Source organism: Notolepis coatsorum, assembly GCF_963971535.1.
Source record: "Notolepis coatsorum genome assembly, chromosome: 15".
NCBI lineage: Eukaryota > Metazoa > Chordata > Actinopteri > Aulopiformes > Paralepididae > Notolepis > Notolepis coatsorum.
In genome coordinates, this window is record NC_140179.1 from 59,413,682 (window position 1) to 59,438,681 (window position 25,000).

Sequence of the window (25,000 nt, forward strand, 5' to 3'; positions counted from 1 at the left end):
AGATGGATGAGAGGAGAGGAGAGAGGGGAAGTGCGAGAGGAGAGGGAAGAGAGGAGAGGAGAGGAGAGGAGAGGAGAGGAGAGGAGAGGAGAGGAGAGGAGAGGAGAGGAGACGAGAGGAGAGGGAAACCGTAATCGTCTTCCTGCACTAAAAATTACAGTTCAAACACTTCAAAGTTCAGAACTTAGTTTAAAGTTAATATCTATGGATCGGAGAGAGAGAAATAGAGAGAGAGAGAGAGAGAGAGAGAGAGAGAGGGGGAGGAGAAGTTTGAGAAGAGCAGTGATGTATTTGGGACGTCACGTTGGTGATTATAGTAAAACTATTTCTGCAAATTGCCTGTCAGAAAAACTGTCCAGTTGTGATGGCAAAGAAGAGACAGATTTTGACAAGTGCAACGTCTGCTTTCTAAACCAGGTGCTGGAGCGGAACGGACAGCACACGTCGAGATGTTTAATCTTCTGCCGTTTTTCACCAACGTTACCGTTAAGCAGGTTTTGTCGTCGTTATCTCTCATCTCTACGCAGTCTGAACACAGGTTCTCCAGAGCCGCTCTCACTGTCTATTAGTCCATGAATAGTCACTTTGGTTTTAGTCAATAAAAATCTCGCTAGTCAGGTTGTTTTTCTACACCCGGGTATACAAAATGTTGTACTCACTCCTGTCTAATATCACTTATTGTTGATTGCTGGGTAGGGTTGGGTACCGAACTCTGTACTTTTAAGGGTACTGACCGAATTACGTCGGTACTACAGAGTAGCGATTCACGTTAGATCAATCGGTGCCACATTTTCGGTAACCCGCCAAGTTAGAAAATAATCAGAATTCCAATGACGTGCAATTGTCATTTCATAATAGACACAGACCAGTGTGAGCAACGGGTCCAATGTGTCTAGCATGCTTTGCATCCTCGCCATTCCTGTATGTCCACGTCGCGGTAAAAACCTTAACTATTGTTAGCCGCTAAGCTAACCCTGGAAGCGCTCACAGTGGAGTGACAAGTTTCGAGTGTCATTAGTGAGGAAAGGGGGGGCTGAGCCTCTCTCTCTCTCTCTCTCTCTCTCTCTCTCTCTCTCTCTCTCTCTCTCTCTCTCTCTCTCTCTCTCTCTCTCTCTCGTTCTCTCTCTCTCTCGCTCTCTCTCTCTCTACGTTCAATGATTTAAAGTAGCCAAACGTTACGCTATAAAAACAAACAGGATAGTTGATGATAATAAACATTTAATACCATTAGCTGAAATATTCTAAAACCATTAAGCCAAACGTTACCTTATTAGATACAACAGATTATTATATTATTAATATATAATATTAATTATTTATTGCAGAAGTTTTCCGTTGGGGATAATAATACAAAATACAAATGTTTTATGTATGTCCACATATATCGCAATATTACAATATTGTGACTCTAGTTTCATGATAATATGTTCTCTGGTGAGTCCGACCCCTAATAAAAGTGTCAGCTAAATGACTACATGTAAATTCATAATGGATGAGGATTTTACATGTATATTTAATATAAATGTAAAATCCTCATCCATTATGAATTAAGTTTACCCCCCTTTCACACTGTTATCCTAGCAGTGCTATAGTGATACCCAACACTGTTATCATAGTAGTGATACCTAACGCTGTTATCATAGTCCAGTGATATAGTGATACCTAACGCTGTTATCATAGCAGTGATATAGTGATACCTAACGCTGTTATCATAGCAGTGATATAGTGATACCCAACACTGTTATCATAGCAGTGATATAGTGATACCTAACACTGTTATCATAGCAGTGATATAGTGATACCTGACACTGATATCATAGCAGTGATATAGTGATACCTAACGCTGTTATCATAGTCCAGTGATATAGTGATACCTAACGCTGTTATCATAGCAGTGATATAGTGATACCTGACACTGATATCATAGCAGTGATATAGTGATACCTAACGCTGTTATCATAGTCCAGTGATATAGTGATACCTAACGCTGTTATCATAGCAGTGATATAGTGATACCTGACACTGATATCATAGCAGTGATATAGTGATACCTAACACTGTTATCATAGTCCAGTGATATAGTGATACCTACCACTGTTATCATAACAGTGATATAGTGATACCTGACACTGATATCATAGCAGTGATATAGTGATACCTAACGCTGTTATCATAGCAGTGATATAGTGATACCTAATGCTGTTATCATAGCAGTGATATAGTGATACCTAACGCTGTTATCATAGCAGTGATATAGTGATACCTGACACTGTTATCATAGCAGTGATATAGTGATACCTAACGCTGTTATCATAGCAGTGATATAGTGATACCTAACGCTGTTATCATAGCGTCGTCGTACCTCGGTAGGCAGTTTAACACTGCGACGTCGGATGACGGGATCTGCCAGTTGAAGTAGGGAACGCTTGATGAGGTGATCTCTTGCAGCCACGCTGATTGCTCCTCATCTGGCAGACTCGAGCTCCGATCGTGACAGGACCCCCCCCCCTCGACGGGCGCCTCCTGGCGGGCCCCCAGGCTTGTCCGGGTGACGGCGATGGAAATCCTGGACGACCTCAGGGTCCAGGATCATCCCTCGGGAGACCCAGCTGCGCTCCTCTGGGCCGTAGCCCTCCCAGTCCACGAGGTATTGGTACCCACGACCACGGGGACGCACTTCCAGCAGCTGGCGGACGATGTAGGCCGGGTGGTCATCGATGATCAGCGGAGGAGGAGGCTCTGGAGCAGGAGGAGACAGGGGACTGGAGAGAACCGGCTTCAGCTGCGACACATGGAAGGAGGGGTGAATGCGCATGATGGCGGGGAGCTGGAGCTTAACGACCGAGGGATTGATAACGGACAGGATTTTATACGGACCAACAAAACGGGGGGTGAGTTTGCGGGACGAGGACTTGAGTGGAAGGTCTCGGGACGAGAGCCAAACCATCTGACCTGGTTGGTAGTCGGGAGCCGGAGTCCGGTGGCGGTCGGCGAAGCGACGGTTCTGCTCAGCGGTGCGGAGCAGCGCGGCCCTCGTGTCCTCCCATATCCTCCTGCAGCGGCGAAGGTGGTCCTGCACCAAAGGCACAGCGATCTCCTCTTCCTGTGCAGGGAACAGTGGGGGTTGGTAGCCCAGGGAGGACTCAAAGGGAGACTGACCTGTGGCCGCGGAGGACAGCGAGTTGTGGGTGTACTCGATCCATGGCAGGAACGTACTCCAGCCAGAGGGGTCCCGGGTGGTCACGCAGCGGAGGGTGGATCCCAGGTCCTGGTTGGCCCGCTCCGATTGACCGTTGGTCTGCGGGTGGAACCCGGAGGAGAGGCTGACCGTGGCCCCCAGGGACCGGCAGAAAGCCTTCCATACTTGTGAGATAAACTGCGGGCCCCTGTCGGAGACGATGTCCACCGGGATCCCGTGGAGACGGAAGACGTGGAGCACCATCAGGTCCGCGGTTTCTGAAGCAGAGGGGAGTTTGGGGAGAGCGACAAAATGCACAGCCTTTGAGAACCGGTCCACGATGGTGAGAATGACAGTGTTACCGTGTGAAGGAGGCAGTCCGGTGACGAAGTCCAGGGCGACGTGCGACCAAGGCCGACCGGGAACAGGGAGCGGCCTGAGGAGCCCGGCTGGTGGTTGGTGGGAAGCCTTTCCATGGGCACAGACGGTGCACGCAAGGACGAAGTCGCGGGTGTCCTCCCTCATGGTGACCCACCAGAAGTGTCGCTTCAGCAGGGACAGGGTACGGTTGATCCTAGGATGATAGGCGAACCGGGAGGTGTGGACCCACTGGAGCACCTGGGAGCAGACAAGGTCGGGGACAAAAAGCCGGTTAGGTGGGCCGTTACCTGGATCAGGCTGGACGCGCTGGGCCTCCCGGACGACAGACTGGATCTCCCAGGTGACGGCGGCCACCAGGCAGGAGGAAGGAAGGATGGTGTCCGGGTGTGCGGAACCCTCCTCGGGGGCGAACTGCCTGGAGAGGGCGTCTGGCTTGGTGTTCTTGGAGCCAGGCCTGTAGGTCAGGGTGAAATTGAACCTGGTGAAGAACAGTGCCCAGCGTGCCTGGCGGGAGTTCAGGCGCTTGCCTCCACTCCTCCAGTGCCAGTTTGACTGCCAGGAGCTCCAGGTTCCCGATATTGTAATTGACCTCTGCCGGGGTCAGGCGGCGAGAGAAGAAGGCACAGGGGTGCAGTCTCTGGTCGAGAGCGGAGCGTTGGGAAAGGACCGCCCCCACTCCGGTACTTGAGGCGTCTACCTCCACCACGAACTGGCAGGACGTGTCCGGCTGAACGAGGATGGGCGCGGAGGTGAAGCGCTGGCGTAGCTCGGCGAAGGCGGAGTCCACTCTGTCCGACCAGACGAAGGGCACGGAAGGCGAGGTGAGTTGAGTAAGGGGTGCAGCGTCCCGGCTGTAGTCCCTGACGAAACGCCGGTAAAAGTTAGCAAACCCCAGGAAGCGTTGGAGCTGCTTGACGTTGGTGGGACGGGGCCAGTCGGTCACCGCCTTGATCTTCTCGGGGTCCGCCCGGATCTTGCCGCCCTCGATGATGTAGCCGAGGAACCCGATGGAGGAGACGTGGAACTCACATTTCTCCGCCTTGACGAACAGCTTGTTCTCTAGTAGGCGCTGGATGACCCGGCAGACATGCTGGATGTGCTCCTCCATGGAGCGGGAGGAAATCAGAATGTCGTCCAGATAGACAAAGACAGAGCGGTTCAGGACATCACGGAGAACATCATTGACAAGGGCCTGGAAGACAGCAGGGGCGTTGGTCAACCCAAAAGGCATCACCTTGTACTCGAAGTGGCCGAGCGGGGTCTTGAAGGCCGTCTTCCATTCGTCTCCCTCCCGGATGCGGACCAGATGATAGGCATTTCTGAGATCCAACTTCGAGAAAATGTTGGCGCCTTGCAGGGGTTCGAAAGCAGAGTTAATCAAAGGCAGGGGGTACTTGTTCTTAACCGTGATGTTATTGAGACCCCGGTAGTCAATACAGGGGCGAAGGGAGTGGTCCTTCTTGGACACAAAAAAGAAGCCTGCGCCGACAGGAGAGGAGGAGGGGGTAATAATGCCCAAGGCCAGGGACTCGTGGACGTACTTCTCCATAGACTCTCTCTCTGGGAGGGTAAACAGGCGGCTAGCAAGGAGCGGGGTTCCCGGGAGCAGGTCTATAGCACAGTCGTACTGGCGATGAGGAGGTAGGGAGAGAGCTTGTTGTTTGCTAAACACAGCCTCTAGGTCGTGGTAAATTGAAGGAACAGTCGAAAGGTCAACAGGTTCGTTGGGAACGGGAGAACCAGTGGCCCCCAGTGGTGACCGCGCCGACCGGAGACAAGAGGCGTGACAGTGAGCACTCCAGCTCGTGACTGAGCCCGTTGGCCAATTTATTACAGGGTTGTGTAGCTTTAGCCAAGGCATGTCTAGAACGATTGGGTTATGGGGGGAATCAGTGACGTGAAAACGGATCTCCTCGCTATGATTCCCGGAGAGTTGAAGGCGGAGAGGCGTGGTGTGGCGTGTTATTTGCGAGAGCAACTTCCCGTTTAGGCCTTGGGCATCTCGGGGAATGGGTAAGGCGTCGGTGGCAATGTGGTAGTGGGACACTACCCCAGCGTCGATGATGTTTTCGTCTGCGCCCGAGTCGACCAGCGCGGACAGAGGGAGGGATTGACCGTTGTGGTAAAGCGTGGCACTGAATTGCATATTCGGACCAGAACTGGGAACAAACTTAAGGCTTGTGCATGTGCCCAGCGTCACAGTCGAGCCCAGTCGTTTGGGCAAACCGAACATGAGGCGATGGAGTGGCCTAGTTGCCCCCAGTACAGACATGCCCCTGACCTGAGCCTGTGACGTGTGACGGTGTTCGCGGAGAGGAAGGCGAGAGCGGTCGAGGTCCATGGGCTCCGAATCGTCGGTTCTGCGGTTCTGCAGCGGGACACTATTAACGGGGCGCTTCTGCTCAGCGGCCCTGTGGCTCTGCAGCGGGACACTGTTGACGGTGCTGGCCCTTTCACGGCGGCGTTCCCGGAGACGCGTGTCCAGCTCTCTGGCTAAGTTAATCAAGTTGTCAAGGGAAGTAGGCTTCTCTTTCGACGCCAATTCGTCCTTTAGAACTTCGCTGAGGCCCTGGCGAAAGGCTCCGCGTAATGGTTCATCGTTCCACTGGGAACCCGCTGCCAGAATACGGAATTCGATAGCGTACTCGCTCACACTACGGTGTCCTTGGTGGATGGTAAAAAAGGCGGCCGTTCTATCCGAACCACCGGGAGGATGGTCGAAGACCTTTTGCATGTCGGCGATGTACCCGGAGTACGAATTGCAGAGGGGGGAATTACTGAAGTGGAGGGCTGTCGCCCATTCTAACGCGGGCCCCGTCAGCAAACCAGACAGGTAGGATATTTTGGATCGCTCTGGAATGTTAGAGGTTGTTGCCCAAACACTAAAGAGCATTGGAAGAGGAAGGCACGACATTTGGCAACGTTTCCGTCGTAACGCTCTGGCGAGGGTACGTGAGGTTCCCGGGACTGGGATACTACAGGTGGGGATACCACGAGTGGAGAGACAGCAGGCGGAATCGGCTGGGCTGTTAAATATGCTTCGAAACGCTCTAATCGTTTGTCTCGCTCCGTGGCGCTGAGAGTGAGAGCGCTGAGTTGGGCAATAGTCTCATCCAGTATCTGTGAGTGTTGATTTACCAGACTGGCGTGTCCGTTGACGGCGGCCTGGATGCTGGTGCTCCATTCACCGGCCTCCTGTGCTGCTGAGTCCGACATCATGGTCGCAGTGTTCTGTGAGGATGGGGTTCTTGCGGAGCCCAATAGCAAAACACAGGAGGAGAGAATGGAGCGGTTTTAGGGTTCTTTAATTATTCTTCCCAACCAAGCAGAGTATAACAGGAATGTGAAACAGGAATGTGAACAACACAGAGGTTATAATGTTCTTGGGGGGGGGGGGAAGAATGAGAGCAGGTGCACTTCAGTGCAGCTGTCGGCAGCGAGAGAGAGAGGACACAGGTCTTGCGCTTGAGAGCGAGCAGGAGTCCTCTTTGCTTGGCTCGAGACGTCAGGGTGGAAGGACGCTGGGGCTCGAGACGTCAGGGTGGAAGGGGGCTGGAGCGAAGTCCTGGGGCACAAGAAACAGAAGGTTAGGGAAAGCATAAACAGGGGTAGTTACAGCTGGTCTTCAGGTAGCGTCGTCGTACCTCGGTAGGCAGTTTAACACTGCGACGTCGGATGACGGGATCTGCCAGTTGAAGTAGGGAACGCTTGATGAGGTGATCTCTTGCAGCCGCGCTGATTGCTCCTCATCTGGCAGACTCGAGCTCCGATCGTGACATAAAGTCAAACTTTTTTTTTTTGTCTTTTCTTTTTAAATCGTCAGGGAGCCGCAGCTGATTGGCTAAAGAGTCGCATGCGGCCTCGAGGCCGCAGGTTGCCGACCGGTGCACTAGACAAATAGCAAGATGTATCCATCAGTGGACCAATTGCATGCTTTCGCAGAGGACAAGAAGCCTTCAGTCGACTCCTTCAGACTTTAAGCACCCCCCACAGCCCAAATGGAATGATAAAATGTTCTTAAAAACAACTGGGTGACTGACTTTGTGTAAACCAGTCGACTATTGGCAAATTTTGGCCAATCAAAGTCGACTATTACAGATCCTTAGTCGGGGACAGGCCTACATAGAGTGACGCACTTCTTCTCCATAGAGTGATGCACTTCTTCTCCATAGAGTGATGCACTTCTTCTTAGAGTGATGCACTTCTTCTCCATAGAGTGATGCACTTCTTCTTAGAGTGATGCACTTCTTCTTAGAGTGATGCACTTCTTCTCCATAGAGTGATGCACTTCTTCTTAGAGTGATGCACTTCTTCTTAGAGTGATGCACTTCTTCTTAGAGTGATGCACTTCTTCTCCATAGAGTGATGCACTTCTTCTTAGAGTGATGCACTTCTTCTTAGAGTGATGCACTTCTTCTCCATAGAGTGATGCACTTCTTCTCCATAGAGTGATCCACTTCTTCTCCATAGAGTGATGCACTTCTTCTTAGAGTGATGCACTTCTTCTCCATAGAGTGATCCAGTTCTTCTCCATAGAGTGATGCACTTCTTCTTAGAGTGATGCACTTCTTCTCCATAGAGTGATCCACTTCTTCTCCATAGAGTGATGCACTTCTTCTTAGAGTGATGCACTTCTTCTCCATAGAGTGATGCACTTCTTCTCCATAGAGTGATGCACTTCTTCTTAGAGTGATGCACTTCTTCTTAGAGTGATGCACTTCTTCTCCATAGAGTGATGCACTTCTTCTTAGAGTTATGCACTTCTTCTCCATAGAGTGATGCACTTCTTCTTAGAGTGATGCACTTCTTCTTAGAGTGATGCACTTCTTCTTAGAGTGATGCACTTCTTCTCCATAGAGTGATGCACTTCTTCTTAGAGTGATGCACTTCTTCTTAGAGTGATGCACTTCTTCTCCATAGAGTGATGCACTTCTTCTTAGAGTGATGCACTTCTCCATAGAGTGATGCACTTCTTCTCCATAGAGTGATGCACTTCTTCTTAGAGTGATGCACTTCTTCTTAGAGTGATGCACTTCTTCTCCATAGAGTGATGCACTTCTTCTTAGAGTGATGCACTTCTTCTTAGAGTGATGCACTTCTTCTCCATAGAGTGATGCACTTCTTCATAGAGTGATGCACTTCTTCTTCTTAGTGATGCACTTCTTCTCCATAGAGTGATGCACTTCTTCTTAGAGTGATGCACTTCTTCTTAGAGTGATGCACTTCTTCTCCATAGAGTGATGCACTTCTTCTTAGAGTGATGCACTTCTTCTCCATAGAGTGATGCACTTCTTCTTAGAGTGATGCACTTCTTCTTAGAGTGATGCACTTCTTCTCCATAGAGTGATGCACTTCTTCTTAGAGTGATGCACTTCTTCTTAGAGTGATGCACTTCTTCTTAGAGTGATGCACTTCTCCATAGAGTGATGCACTTCTTCTTAGAGTGATGCACTTCTTCTTCATAGAGTGATGCACTTCTTCTTCTTAGAGTGATGCACTTCTTCTCCATAGAGTGATGCACTTCTTCTCCATAGAGTGATGCACTTCTTCTTCTTAGAGTGATGCACTTCTTCTCCATAGAGTGATGCTGCACTTCTCAAACATCACGTCGCCCGACACCATGTGAGTCAGACGATCTTCAACATGTGTGTCGGCGTCGATTGACTTTGTTCTCATCTCAAATACGTTTTCTGAACGTGCCTCGAACAACGCGGTAACTGTGGGAATGCAGCGGCTGTACCGTGTACAGGGTTCGCACAAGGTCCTTGAAGTGCTTAAAGTGCTTGATTTGCAAGGCCCGGAATTCCTTAAAAACAGCAAAAAAAAATACGAGGTGCTTAGAAAGTCCTTGTAATTCAAATCAACCATTCACATTGAATGTTTTGTTCATCCATGATAAAATTGTTCTGAATCAAGAAATATATTTTATTTTGTTCTGTTTTAATAAAATCTGACGAGTCGCTGTCTCGTGCGCTCCAACTTTCCTCATCTCTTCGCGTGTGATGCTCTAGCTGGCAAGCAGGCCAAGAAGATGCTTAAAAAAACAGCATTTAAAAGTGAATTGTATCCTTCGAGTGACATCCTTGAAAATGAAAAATAGTGCTTGGAAAATTACGTAGAAGTCCTTGAATTGGGGAGCTCCAGTAGCTCACCGCATATCTCGGCGCTATTTCTGTGTCGGGGAAAACCGTGCTCGTCACGGATCTGGTGGACACGGGTTCGATTCCCGGACCCGCCGTCATTTATCAGAATGTCTTCCCCTGCTCTACATCCCGTTTCAACCTGTTTCTGTCGGTCATGCTTGACCAGAAAAGCGATAAACGCTAAAAAATAAAGTACCGTGTAGATGGGGAGTGTGGCTTTAATCTCTTTGGGCTGTGAATGCCTGCTTCTAGTGACCTGTCTTTTAGATACAGTCGGCGGGTCAGCGCCGGCCAACGCAAAGTACTTTTCCATCTCCTGTCTCTCACCAGATCACACCTCGTCACGGTCGGCGAGTGCGCTGTCCTGTTCCATTCAGATCAACACTCAGAGAGCAGATATCTGTAGGGCATGTTCCCTTCTTACCCGTCGTCCCTCATGGTGCAGAAACAGAGTAGTTTCGGCCTGCGGTCACAGGATCTTCTAACTCTCACTGTACCATTTGCCCGCATAGAACTCGGAGAAACAGCCTTTTCCTGTTCTGCCCCATCTACGTGGAACTAATTGCAAAAGCAACTGAGGCTCCCAAACCTAATTCCCATTGGAGATTTGAAGCTTCTTATACGCAATATTGAAAGGGCATCCATGGGGGCCTGTTCTTGTTCTCGCTCTTAATTAACTTAATTTATCTAGATTTTTCGCCTCTCTTAGACTTTTAGTTGTGTTACTTGTCTTGTTTTTGTCTGGAACTTGTTTTATGTATTTGTTGTTTGTTTGGTGGATCAGGTCGCTCTTGGAAAAGTCTCAATTGGGCTTTTTCCTGTATAAATAAAGGGTTGAAATTAAATTAAATGAAGATATTATGCAGCGGTCACTTTTTATATCTCACAAGGATGTGTAAGAGAGTAGCCCTGCCTGAAGCCTAGTAAGCCTAATATATCCCTTACCCTGAAGCCTAGTAAGCCTAATATATCCCTTACCCTGAAGCCTAGTAAGCCTAATATATCCCTTACCCTGAAGCCTAGTAAGACTAATATCTACCTTGACCTGAAGCATAGTAAGACTAATATATCCCCTGACCTGAAGCCTAGTAAGACTAATATCTACCTTGACCTGAAGCATAGTAAGACTAATATATCCCCTGACCTGAAGCCTAATATATCACTTGACCTGAAGCATAGTAAGACTAATATCTCTCATGACCAATATAACAGACTGAATCTGACTCTAGATCAGCACTCCCATTTTGAGAAGTATGGTTTCAACATATATTCAGGCCCACTCATACAAATACATTAATAAACGCAAGCATGCACACACACACACACACACACACACACACACACACACACACACACACACACACACACACACACACACACACACACACACACACACACACACACACACACACACACACACACACACACACACACACACACACACACTGATGAATTGAAAATGGGGGACCCTGATGTAAACAAGACGAAAGTCTTTCTCTGGTCTGCATCCCCTTAACAATTGTGTGTATTGAGCCGTACTGTATTGTACCCATTCTGCAATCTGTTAATAAAGTTTTCAATCAATCAATCAATCAATCACACATGCATCCACACAGTGTTCACTGTTTCCCATTTTAACCCTGGTGTGTGTGTGTGTGTGTGTGTGTGTGTGTGTGTGTGTGTGTGTGTGTGTGTGTGTGTGTGTGTGTGTGTGTGTGTGTGTGTGTGTGTGTGTGTGTGTGTGTGTGTGTGTGTGTGTGTGTGTGTGTGTGTGTGTGTGTGTGTGTGTGTGTGTGTGTGTGTGTGTGTGTGTGTGTGTGTGTGTGTGTGTGTGTGTGTGTGTGTGTGTGCGTGTTGCTCCAGATGTGGGTGGTCCGGCAGACCCCATCGCCCCCACCATCGTCATCCCCCCCAGGAACACCAGCGTGGTGACGGGAACCTCTGAGATCACCATGGAGTGCGTCGCCAACGCCAGGTAACAGTTACCTACAACATTTACATTTACATTTAGTCATTTAGCTGAACGCCTTTATCCAAAGCGACTTACAAGTTCTGCACAACAGGTCAGCAGGAAGGGTACAACTCTATCAGCTGAGAAACAATGGTCATCAAACAGTGTTGAAACGTGGGCGCTACAGTGTTCAGTGCATAGTAGTAAAGACACCGGGCTAGATCCACAAAGAATGGATTGCACGGTGCTAATTGCACCCTTACTTACAATTCATTATTAATTGAAAATGGGGGACCCTGATGTAAACAAGACGAAAGTCTTTCTCTGATCTGCATCCCCTTAACAATTGTGTGTATTGAGCCGTACCGTATTGCACCCATTCTGCAATCTGTTAATAACATTTTCATTCAATCAATCACCACGCATTGAGAAATACTTTTGTCTTGTTTACATCAGGGTCCCCCATTTTCAATTCATAATGAATTGTAAGTAAGGGTGCAATCCATTCTTTGTTGATATAGCCCATAGTATAGTAGGTAGTAATATAGACAAGAACGACTATTTAGTGGAAAAGTGCATGATAGTAAAAGACATTTCATTTGACTTACTTAGAAGCATTTTATATTACCTAAACATACAATCCGGGCCACTTTATTTGTCAATAAACTCACCCTGAAGTTGTCCCACTTCTCAAAACCGGTCGATCTATTTTCTCTGCACTGACATCTTCATTAGAATGAAGATTTTGTTATTTTCACTCCCAAGGTGCATTAGATTCAACTTGTCAGTGCCCAGAAAACAAGATACAGTAGTTGTCAGGTACTGCGTATTGGCAAAATACACTTCCTGTGCGGCCCAACAGCTGTCGGGGGTATTCTTCAGTTCTTTGAACATGATTATGCTATTTTTAAGGGGCCTCATCTTCATATCAGAAAGCTCTTGCTCTTGGGACTGTTTTTCCTGCCGTTTGCTTGAAGGTTATTCAGCTGCAGATGATTCTAGTAATGAGCGCTGAAAAACAAGTCGGCATCAAGTGTGTCCCCATACCGCTGTGTGTCCCCTACAGCTGTGTCCCCGACCGCTGTGTCCCCGACCGCTGTGTCCCCGACCGCTGTGTCCCCTACCGCTGTGCCCCCTACCGCTGTGCCTCCCTGCGTGGAAATTTGCTTTGATGTTGATGGGGAATTTTTACCGTCGCAAAAGGTCGAGATGTTTGTCTCAAAGGCATTTCCCAAAGTGTTAACTCTAAAAGTTATAAGTATCGCTGTTTGTTAACTGCAAGGTCAGGTAATCTGAGGCGGCACTGTGGCACAGAGGTTTGCTCTGTTGCCTCACAGCATGAGAGCCCCTGGATTTCCTCCCACACCATACAAGACAGGTACAAACTTCTGCCGTTGCCCTTGAGCAAGGCACTGCCATTAGAACTGGAGTTGGCCCCCCGGGTGTCGGACTACAGAGGCCCACTGCTCCTAAATAGCTAGGAAAGGTTATTATGGAGAGGACGAATCCCTGACATAATATGCAAACATGTACAAATTGTATATAATTGTATAATTGACCACATCTACCCAGCAGTTGTACAGCCCTGGCCAATATTTTATTTCATAAATATATTATTCTATCGTGCTTAACTTAGCTCATATTTCATTTGACTTTACTCCACCACTTTATTGTATTATCTGTCCGTTGATGTCCATCTGCTAATGTCGCACCAGTAACGTCCAAAGCAAATTCCTTGTATGTGAAAAGTATACTTGGCAATAAAGACCTTTTTTTCTCTTTTTACTTTTTCTCCTCTTTTTTTTCTTTTTTTCTCCCATCCCAATTCCACTGTGCCAATTCTCCCCTCCCCTGTTTTGAACGTTGCTCGTATATGCCCCCCACTGGCCGGTTGTAGGGAGGATAGAAGCCTTGCATCACCTGTCCCCTCCGATACACGAGGAGGCAGCCTGTCACATCTTTTCACCTGCCAGGCCGGACTATCATTGGCGAGGTGTAACGTGTGGGAGGCTCACACTACCCCCGCCATTTCCTGTCTCTGCTGTGCAGGCGTCCCCAATCGACCTGTAGGAGTCGCTGTCCACAACGTCCAGATTACCACCCATCGACTTCCACCCGCTAACTCTGCCAATTGAGTTAGTATGACGGCTGGCCCAAGCCGGAGGCAACCCCGACAGCCGGAGTCGAACCCGGTGTCTCTTGCGTTGGTGACGAGCGCAATGTCCGCTGCGCCACCCAGCCGCCCTCAATAAAGACCTTTCTGATTATGATTCTGATTCTGAAATGAAGAGATTCTAATTGTAATTATTAGGGATGTTCGATATTGGCTTTTTTACCGATATCCGATATACCGATTGTTGTGAAGGGCCAGATTAAACCGAATATATATATTTATTTATATATATATATTTAATTGTATTTGTATATTCTCTAATATTCCCTGATATCCCTTGTATATTCCTTGTACAATATGCATTGAATATCCATTCTAGCCTACTGAACATCCCATAATAGTCTCCATTCTACTATTGGTCGACACCTTGGTGCCAGGCTGCCATACCCCTCAGACCCAGTTCAAACGTACCGCTCGACATGTACGAACAAGTCCTAGTTCCGCGTAGGAATTTGGCTACCGCACCACTAATGGGACTATTTGTTCATAGTGCGTATATATACTGCGCTACTAAAGTAGGACTTTCTTTTCAGTCCAGTTTCTTACCCTCCAATAGAGTCACAGACGTAAAGCCTCCCCGCGATGCCACGTGTGGGAGTAAGGCCAAGTTCGGCCTACCATCGGTATTGAGACATCGTGTATATTAATATTTGAATAGTCATATTTGGCACTATATCGTCGAGTTGGACGTAGTCTATTAAGCTAATAATAGTCTGTTAATATATAGTGCTTCGTGCGGTGAGAATACTACCGTAGTCAGTACCCCATCGTTTCGGGCAGAGAACTGGCTGCTTACCCAGGGTGGTTGACCCTATGTGAAGCTGCACCCGAGGAGCCCCAGAGCCGACGAGCGAGTGGACCTGTATACCGGATTATTCTACCGACGACAGCCCGCCTTCCCAGGCACGGATTATGCTTTGGATACTTTGATTATTCTATGGATAAAGACCCCCGACACTACCGTGTGTTGGAACCCCCCCCCCCTGGAGAGGACGCAAGGTGAGGAGACGCTCTGCAAGACGAGGTCTCTCCACATCTCTCCCCCGTGGACCGGAGAGAGCCGGCCCACAAAGAGTCCACCTGCTTTCATCTGTGGTCCAAGGATCGCCGGCGCATTGAACGGCACTACAGTGGGTTCACCTGGGATACCCTTGGCCGGACGAGGCAGCTGGATTCTACCCCCCCCCCCCCCTCCTACTCCTGTCGGCTTACAAGCGACCGGATTAACCCCCTCTAGTGTATCCAGCCTATAATCATTAAAGTATCATTGCTGTTATTCCTTAACTATTCCAGGTCGTATATTTACCACCTGCGCCTTCAGAGATTGGACATTATCTATTGATATACCGACGAATACTCCTTGCCATAAAAGTGCATACTATTTCAATTCATAAATGTAATTAAGTGATTAAGTGCTTATTCTACACACCATCGCTGTGTAGGAAATAAAGACCTGTTTCTAATTCGTACATTTGTGTTGGATCCGTTTCATCTACGTGAGAGTGTTCATGATAATATATTTATGCCGTGTACTGGGTGGCCGAATATTAAGTACAAAGGTAGTGGTAGTAAGTATCATATCTAGTAATACAGTCAGGGAATTGTACCCCTCAGTTACAATTGGTCCTTCGAACCGGATGGTAATTAGTGTAATATTAATATAGTGTTATTAATATTGAAATGGCCTATGATGAACACTCCACGAAACGATCCTCCTAACCAATGCCCGCAGCGCGAACGACGGCTCCCTCAGTACTTAGAGGCTTACGCTGTCAGTCAACAACCTAGTCTTCTACTAACAGTAAACGCGGTAAAACTAGAAAGTAAAAGTATGTCTAACCCCAACGCTCAGACTACCCCGACCATAGAGGCCCCTACGGGCTCTAATGTAACTGACCAAGTTCACGGTGGGGACCAGTGGGAACCAGACATGACTTCACACCCCGCCAGTACTGAAGAAGTAGTCCCCGATGAGTCCCGGGAGGAATACAACGCTACCGAGAGAGAACTCGGCACGGAAGAAGACGGGGAGAGCACCGTGGAGATAGAGCTCCAAGGCTCCGCAAGGAGTACCCCGAGGGAAGGCTCCCCTATACAACCGCCTTCTCCCAGCGAGGCAGAGAGGACCCTACAGCAGGCCTTCCTCATCAGCCTGAACGCCGCTGCTGAACGCGACCGACTGCAGATCCAGCAGCGAAGCGAACACGAGCAGATACGTCTAGAAATAAGACGCATTCAGATGGAAGAGAATGTGGCCCGAGAACGAGCCGGTGCTCAACGGGACGCAGCGCGCGACAGACAGCAGTCGCAACTAATAGAACAGCTGATCAGACGGACAACACCCTCTCCCTCCGCCAGAGGCTCCAGGAACTCGTCTAGACACACCTCCAGGGCGGCATCCCCTAGCCGAGTAAACAACCCTGAACTTGACCAACAGACGAGGTCTATACCCCCCACAGACCACCTCCCCCCACCGGTCCAAGCGAGACCTAGCAACCGGGAAGGAGCAGCATATCCTGTGGAGAGGCTAAACCAGAGACTACAAGCACTGGATGACCTAACTGAAGACGAAGAGGAAGAGGAGGAGAACCACGCCCGAAGACAGCACAGTACTCTACCGGACCAGGAGGTCCGGTACAGCCCAGGCTATACTCCCGCGGAGCTGCGCTACAGACCCCCGACTCTATACACGGGTGAGCACGACGCACGACCCGCACCGAGGAACAGCACCTGGACAAGCGGGCCATGGTACACTGCCGGTACCAGCCCATACCAAGGAGCGGGAGGAGACTCGCCTAGGAGGCCTCTCCCCCAACGCTCGCCGATGTATCCACAGTCAGCGTCATACATTGGCACGCCTATGGTACCCGACTTCACCCAAGAGAACCGGGCCCAGTATACAGAACTCCGCATGTGTCTGGAGACCATGTTGGTGGATGTATTGGATGAACGCCACAAATACGCCATCCTACTGCAGCACTTAAAGGTGCCCCGCGCACATAATATAGCGCTCGCCTACGCGACTTCCACCACCCCATACACAGCAGCGCTGGTAGCATTGGACCAGAGGTATGGGCGCATATGGGATTACGTGATCCAGGAGATCCGACACATCGACCGCTTACCCCCAGCAATAGACAATCGAGCACTGGACGACCTGTCCATCAGAGTGCAGTCCCTGGTAGGGATGTTGGGAGCGCAAAGAGAGAAGGGGAAGTATGAACTTTACGCCAACTCAAATGTGGAAAGGATCCTGGAGAAGCTGCCGCCCGCTCGTCAGGAGCGCTTTAGGCGGCAGAGGGACCACAGAGACCCGAATGGCCCCGAGCCGAACCTCCTCGATCTAGCAGACTTCCTGGCGAGAGAAGTCAGCAGCCTACGGCTAGATACATTCGGACGGAGCACCCCTGGCTCCAGAGAAGGAACCAGACGACTAAATGATGGAAGAAGATCGGTGACTGTGATGCACCAATCGGAGTCAGTACCGAGCAGCAGGAGCCACAGTACCCCCTCCAGAACGGAGAAGTGGAAGATAGTGTGCCCCTACTGTGAGAAAGAACACTGGCTAGCGCAATGTGACTCCTTCCCCAAGCTGAACGCGGAGGAAGCAGGTCAATGGATAAAGTCCAACAAGCGCTGTTTTCGCTGTGCGCGCTCACACATGGCAGCCGAATGCCGCTTAAAGAAAAGGTGCACCAAGTGCGATGGAGCCCATCTGGACATACTTCACGACAGTAACAGACGGCGCCCTTCATCTGCACCATCCAGCCGCAAAGCGAGCGTCATGTACATCGATCCCGCCAGCAGCAGTGGAGCCCGAGTACTCCTAAAAGTAGTGCGTGTGACACTAAGCTACCAGAATAAAGTCCTGGACACTTACGCCGTCCTCGATGACGGGTCAGAGAAGACCCTGCTGCTCGCCTCCGCTGCGGCCCAGCTAGGGCTGCGGGGAAGCGAAACCCAAATGACAATTCGGACAATAAGACGAGATTTGAAGACGATAAAGGGCGAGAATGTCTCATTCTCTATCGCAGCAAGCGGCCAGCCTGAGCGACGGTACCAGATTGCAGACGCTTTCACCAGCCAAGAAATAGGACTGTCGCGGTACACATACCCCGTCGCCAAGCTGATGGAGAAATATGCACATCTGCGCAAGTTACCGATCCCGCTCATAGACAATGCTATGCCGACCCTGTTGATAGGCTCCGACCATGCAGACCTCATTGTCCCGATAGACCGGGTTCATACCGGACCCCGAGGCTGTCCTGCAGCAGTCGAGACCCGTTTGGGATGGACTCTCCAAGGCCCGCTCGCCAAATCTCTCAACCGAAGTACAGCCACTAGATGTCTCCACTCCCGAGTCACAGAGGGAGAAACCGCACTCCTGCAACACGTAGAGCGGCTATGGAGCTTGGAACAAATGCCCTTTAAGAATGGAAAGAAAGACATTCGCTCTAAAGATGACATTTACGCCATTCACCTCCTCGAGACAGGGACCAAGAGAGTCCCGGTCAACGGCGTGTTGAGATACGCCACGCCACTCCTGCGGCGAGAAGGAATGCCTACTTTCCACGCCAAGACAGACGCCATAGAACGGTACCTGCTGAACACGGAGCGGCGCTTAGCCAAGAACCCCGCCCAAGAGAGTGTATACCGCGCTGAGATTGAGAAGCTCATCACAGCGGGACACGTCACAAAGATGGACATTAAAGAGGCTGACCAGACCACTGAATCGTGGTACGTGCCCCACCACAAGGTCCATCACAACGGTAAAGACCGCATAGTATTTAACTGCAGCTACCAGATCGGATCCTAAAATCTGAATAAAGAGTTACTGCCCGGTCCCACACTCGGCCCCTCCCTACTCGGCGTTCTACTCCGCTTCCGCCAGGAAAAGGTGGCCATCAGCGGGGACATTAAAGGAATGTTCCTGCAGGTGAGATTAGTAGAGGCGGACAAGCCCCTGTTACGGTTCCTATGGAGAGAGAAGCCAGGAGATGAGCACCCAGCCATCTACCAATGGGAAGTCCTCCCCTTCGGAACGACGTGCAGCCCCTGCTGTGCGACATTTGCACTACAGAAACATGTAGCAGAGGACCCAGCAGCGGACGAAGAGGTCCGACACAGCGTAAAGAACAGCTTCTACGTAGACAACTGTCTACAAAGCCTTTCAACCCAGGAAGAAGCCGAGGCTCTCCTGATTAAACTCCGCGCCTCATTGATCAAAGGCGGCTTTGATCTCAGGCAGTGGGCCAGCAGCGATCCGCAAGTACTGCGCAGCCTCTCCTCCGAGGACAAGGCAGCCAGCAGCGAGACCTGGATGGCTACAATCCCGGGAGAAGCCCAGGAGATGACCCTGGGATTGGTGTGGCGATTCAAAACAGATTCGCTTCACTACAGACACAAGCCCCTGACTACGGAGCAGGGAAGGCCGGCGGCGGCGCCGACCACCAGACGGAGTGTGTACACAACACTCGCCCGACAATATGACCCGCTAGGATGTATTCTACCGTACACCACCAGGGCAAAAATGATTGTACGGACCATGTGGGACAAGGACCAGGGCTGGGACGACCCCATTCCCGCACACCTTGCATCCACCTGGAGAGAGTGGGAGATGGAGCTCCACTCACTCCCAGGCGTTAATATGCGCCGAAGCTACTTCCCACCCACGGTGAGGCCAGAGACATGTAAAATGGACTTACACGTCTTCAGTGACGCCTCAGAGGTCGCATACGGATCAGTAGCCTACTTGCGGGCCCAAGACCAGGGGGGAGAGATCTACACAGCATTTGTCCTCGCCCGCTCGAGAATAGCCCCACGCAAGCAACAATCTATCCCACGTCTAGAGCTCTGCGCAGCCCTAGCCGGAGCGCACCTAGCCACGCTCATCCAACGTGAGCTCACCATACCGGTGTCTAGAACAATCCTGTGGTCAGATTCCACGACGGTACTCGCCTGGATCAAATCGGACTCATGCAAGTACAAAGTCTTCGTGGGAGTCAGAGTCACCGAGATTCAAGACTTAACCGAAGAGTTAACCGGAGAAACAGAGTGGCGCTACGTTGATACAAAACAGAACCCAGCTGACGTCATCACCCGGGGGATGCCCCTGGATGACCTCACCCGTCGCAATGTCTACAGTGACGGCCCCGCATTCCTAAGACTCCCGGAAGAACAGTGGCCCATGCCTATCCCGAGGGAAGCAAGTCCAGAGGAGGTGGAAATTAAGAAGTCTGTGTTCTGTGGATTGAGCACCATAGCCTCCACCGACCCTAACATAAACGATTGCACGTCCATAGAGAGTGCACAACAAAGAACATTCCTGCGGTACCACCCGGAGTGCAAGTCCCCCGCTGATATGTCAGCGGCTAACTACGAGGAAGCAGAATTGCTTCTACTGCAGCGAGCCCAGAGAGACTCGTTCCCCGATGAATTGGCCTGTCTACAGGGAGGAAAGCCCGTCCCATCCGACAGCAGATTAATTCACCTGGCCCCCGAGAGCGACGCTCACACCCTCATCAGAGTGGGTGGTCGCCTACGCAGAGCCCCCAATCTACCGGATGACATTAAATACCCGATCGTATTGAACAGCCGACACAAGGTCACAGAGCTGATTATAAAGAAATACGATGAGGATGTACATCACGCAGGAGCAATGACAGTCCTCACGGAGATTGAGGGAGTACTTAACTCGAAGCCCCTCGGATATGTCTCCAGTGATGTGGCGGATATCGACCCAGTTACCCCCAACACACTCCTGATGGGGCGGCTAGATCCCACATTACCCCAGACAATGTACCGGCCTGAAGAAGCGAACGGCCGACGAATGTGGCGGTACAGCCAAGTATTAGCCGACAAGTTTTGGAACAGTTTCCTACTGCACTACCTACCGTCTCTACAGACCCGCCAGAAGTGGGTAAAGGAGAGAGACAATTTGACAGAAGGAACAGTCGTCATGATTATTGATCAATCACTGCCCAGAGCTATGTGGCCGGCCGGCCGCGTAAGCAAAGTGATCACCGGTGCCGACGGCAAGGTCCGAGCAGCTGAAGTGCTCGTCCAGGGTCGCACTTACACCCGTCCCGTGGCAAGGCTCATAGAACTGCCTCGACTCCCAGACACAATCGATGATGACCATGACCCTACAACCCTATGACTTTGTGAAGTTGACTGACCCCTACAGCAAACCCTTATGTGTAAATAGACAACGCGATTAATCTGTCTCCGTTTAACTGATTAGGTCTGGGACCTATTCAGGGGGTGGCTGTTGTGAAGGGCCAGATTAAACCGAATATATATATTTATTTATATATATATATTTAATTGTATTTGTATATTCTCTAATATTCCCTGATATCCCTTGTATATTCCTTGTACAATATGCATTGAATATCCATTCTAGCCTACTGAACATCCCATAATAGTCTCCATTCTACTATTGGTCGACACCTTGGTGCCAGGCTGCCATACCCCTCAGACCCAGTTCAAACGTACCGCTCGACATGTACGAACAAGTCCTAGTTCCGCGTAGGAATTTGGCTACCGCACCACTAATGGGACTATTTGTTCATAGTGCGTATATATACTGCGCTACTAAAGTAGGACTTTCTTTTCAGTCCAGTTTCTTACCCTCCAATAGAGTCACAGACGTAAAGCCTCCCCGCGATGCCACGTGTGGGAGTAAGGCCAAGTTCGGCCTACCATCGGTATTGAGACATCGTGTATATTAATATTTGAATAGTCATATTTGGCACTATATCGTCGAGTTGGACGTAGTCTATTAAGCTAATAATAGTCTGTTAATATATAGTGCTTCGTGCGGTGAGAATACTACCGTAGTCAGTACCCCATCGTTTCGGGCAGAGAACTGGCTGCTTACCCAGGGTGGTTGACCCTATGTGAAGCTGCACCCGAGGAGCCCCAGAGCCGACGAGCGAGTGGACCTGTATACCGGATTATTCTACCGACGACAGCCCGCCTTCCCAGGCACGGATTATGCTTTGGATACTTTGATTATTCTATGGATAAAGACCCCCGACACTACCGTGTGTTGGAACCCCCCCCCCCCTGGAGAGGACGCAAGGTGAGGAGACGCTCTGCAAGACGAGGTCTCTCCACATCTCTCCCCCGTGGACCGGAGAGAGCCGGCCCACAAAGAGTCCACCTGCTTTCATCTGTGGTCCAAGGATCGCCGGCGCATTGAACGGCACTACAGTGGGTTCACCTGGGATACCCTTGGCCGGACGAGGCAGCTGGATTCTACCCCCTCCTACTCCTGTCGGCTTACAAGCGACCGGATTAACCCCCTCTAGTGTATCCAGCCTATAATCATTAAAGTATCATTGCTGTTATTCCTTAACTATTCCAGGTCGTATATTTACCACCTGCGCCTTCAGAGATTGGACATTATCTATTGATATACCGACGAATACTCCTTGCCATAAAAGTGCATACTATTTCAATTCATAAATGTAATTAAGTGATTAAGTGCTTATTCTACACACCATCGCTGTGTAGGAAATAAAGACCTGTTTCTAATTCGTACATTTGTGTTGGATCCGTTTCATCTACGTGAGAGTGTTCATGATAATATATTTATGCCGTGTACTGGGTGGCCGAATATTAAGTACAAAGGTAGTGGTAGTAAGTATCATATCTAGTAATACAGTCAGGGAATTGTACCCCTCAGTTACACCGATATTGTCCAACTCTTAATTTCCGATACCGATATCAACCGATACCGATATATGCTGTAAAATGAATCATTTCAGGTAATTAACATTACATATCTCTTGTTGTGACAATAAATAAAATAAGAATTTGTTGCCTGGCTAAATAAAGGTTAAATAAATGAAATTATTATTTTATTCTTGTAACCGATACAGATAATTTCCTATATTACATTTTAATGCCAATATCGGCCGATAATATTGGACATCCCTAGTAATTATGTCAACAACGGGTTACCACGATTCAATGTCTTTTAAAAATGCATGTGTGTACCCCTCCCCCTCCCAGGCCTCTCATCAAGCTGAGCATCTCGTGGAGGAAGAACGGCGTGTTGGTGACGAGTGGCCTGAGCGACTTCAACCGCAGGTTGACCGTCCTGAGCCCCGTCCTCGCGGACACCGGACACTACGAGTGTGAGGCCGTGCTCCGCAGCAGCAGCGTGCCGCCCGTCAGCGCCCGGGCCTACCTCCATGTTCTAGGTACAAATAATGATGGTGTCCACCTCCATGTTCTAGGTACAGATAATGATGGTGTCTACCTCCATGTTCTAGGTACAGATAATGATGGTGTCTACCTCCATGTTCTAGGTACAAATAATGATGGTGTCTACCTCCATGTTCTAGGTACAAATAATGATGGTGTCTACCTCCATGTTCTAGGTACAAATAATGATGGTGCATATACCTCCATGTTCTAGGTACAGATAATGATGGTGTCTAACTCCATGTTCTAGGTACAGATAATGATGGTGTCTACCTCCATGTTCTATGTACAAATAATGATGGTGTCTACCTCCATGTTCTAGGTACAGATAATGATGGTGCCTACCTCCATGTTCTAGGTACAGATAATGATGGTGCCTACCTCCATGTTCTAGGTACAAATAATGATGGTGTCTACCTCCATGTTCTAGGTACAGATAATGATGGTGCCTACCTCCATGTTCTAGGTACAGATAATGATGGTGCATATACCTCCATGTTCTAGGTACAGATAATGATGGTGCCTACCTCCATGTTCTAGGTACAGATAATGATGGTGCCTACCTCCATGTTCTAGGTACAAATAATGATGGTGCATATACCTCCATGTTCTAGGTACAGATAATGATGGTGCATATACCTCCATGTTCTAGGTACAAATAATGATGGTGCATATACCTCCATGTTCTAGGTACAAATAATGATGGTGTCCACCTCCATGTTCTAGGTACAGATAATGATGGTGTCTACCTCCATGTTCTAGGTACAGATAATGATGGTGTCTACCTCCATGTTCTAGGTACAAATAATGATGGTGTCTACCTCCATGTTCTAGGTACAAATAATGATGGTGTCTACCTCCATGTTCTAGGTACAAATAATGATGGTGTCTACCTCCATGTTCTAGGTACAAATAATGATGGTGCATATACCTCCATGTTCTAGGTACAGATAATGATGGTGTCTAACTCCATGTTCTAGGTACAGATAATGATGGTGTCTACCTCCATGTTCTAGGTACAGATAATGATGGTGCCTACCTCCATGTTCTAGGTACAGATAATGATGGTGCATATACCTCCATGTTCTAGGTACAGATAATGATGGTGCCTACCTCCATGTTCTAGGTACAAATAATGATGGTGTCTACCTCCATGTTCTAGGTACAAATAATGATGGTGTCTACCTCCATGTTCTAGGTACAGATAATGATGGTGTCTACCTCCATGTTCTAGGTACAGATAATGATGGTGCATATACCTCCATGTTCTAGGTACAGATAATGATGGTGTCTACCTCCATGTTCTAGGTACAGATAATGATGGTGCATATACCTCCATGTTCTAGGTACAAATAATGATGGTGCCTACCTCCATGTTCTAGGTACAAATAATGATGGTGTCTACCTCCATGTTCTAGGTACAAATAATGATGGTGTCTACCTCCATGTTCTAGGTACAAATAATGATGGTGTCTACCTCCATGTTCTAGGTACAAATAATGATGGTGTCTACCTCCATGTTCTAGGTACAGAGAAACCTACTGTACTGGTGTTTCCTCTAGCTAATCTGCAGTAGGCCTACGCTAATTGTAGAAACTTTTTGACGTTTACTCAAGTGTGATTTTAGCCAGATACTCCGACTTTTACTTGAGGAAGATTTTGAGACGGTACCCATACTTTTTTTTCTTTCTTTTAATCTTATACCTTGCCTCACACTAATTTGTTTTTATCAACTTGCTTGTGAAGCACTTTGGTGTCAGCTGCCGCTGCCTGGAAATGTGCTATACAAATAAAACTGACTTGACTTGACTTGACTTAAGTATAATTTCTGCATACTTTTTACACGCCTGCATCCGTCCACGCTAAAAAAGGTGCCAGTACTGCACCAGGGAACCCTTTCACTAATCTCCGGTACAAGGAAAACACAGGAATGCGTGGTAGAAACAAGCCTCCATTCA

The 25,000-nt window shown here is 48.9% G+C and overlaps 1 protein-coding gene across 1 annotated transcript in view; it reads left to right on the forward strand.

Annotated features, from left to right (window-relative positions):
- Positions 1 to 25,000, forward strand: part of sdk2b (sidekick cell adhesion molecule 2b) — an 846,423-nt gene that overhangs the window by 641,267 nt on the left and 180,156 nt on the right. The window contains 2 exon segments of the mRNA XM_084331013.1: positions 11,566 to 11,677; positions 22,848 to 23,038. Coding sequence (XP_084187139.1) covers positions 11,566 to 11,677; positions 22,848 to 23,038 — 303 coding nt within the window.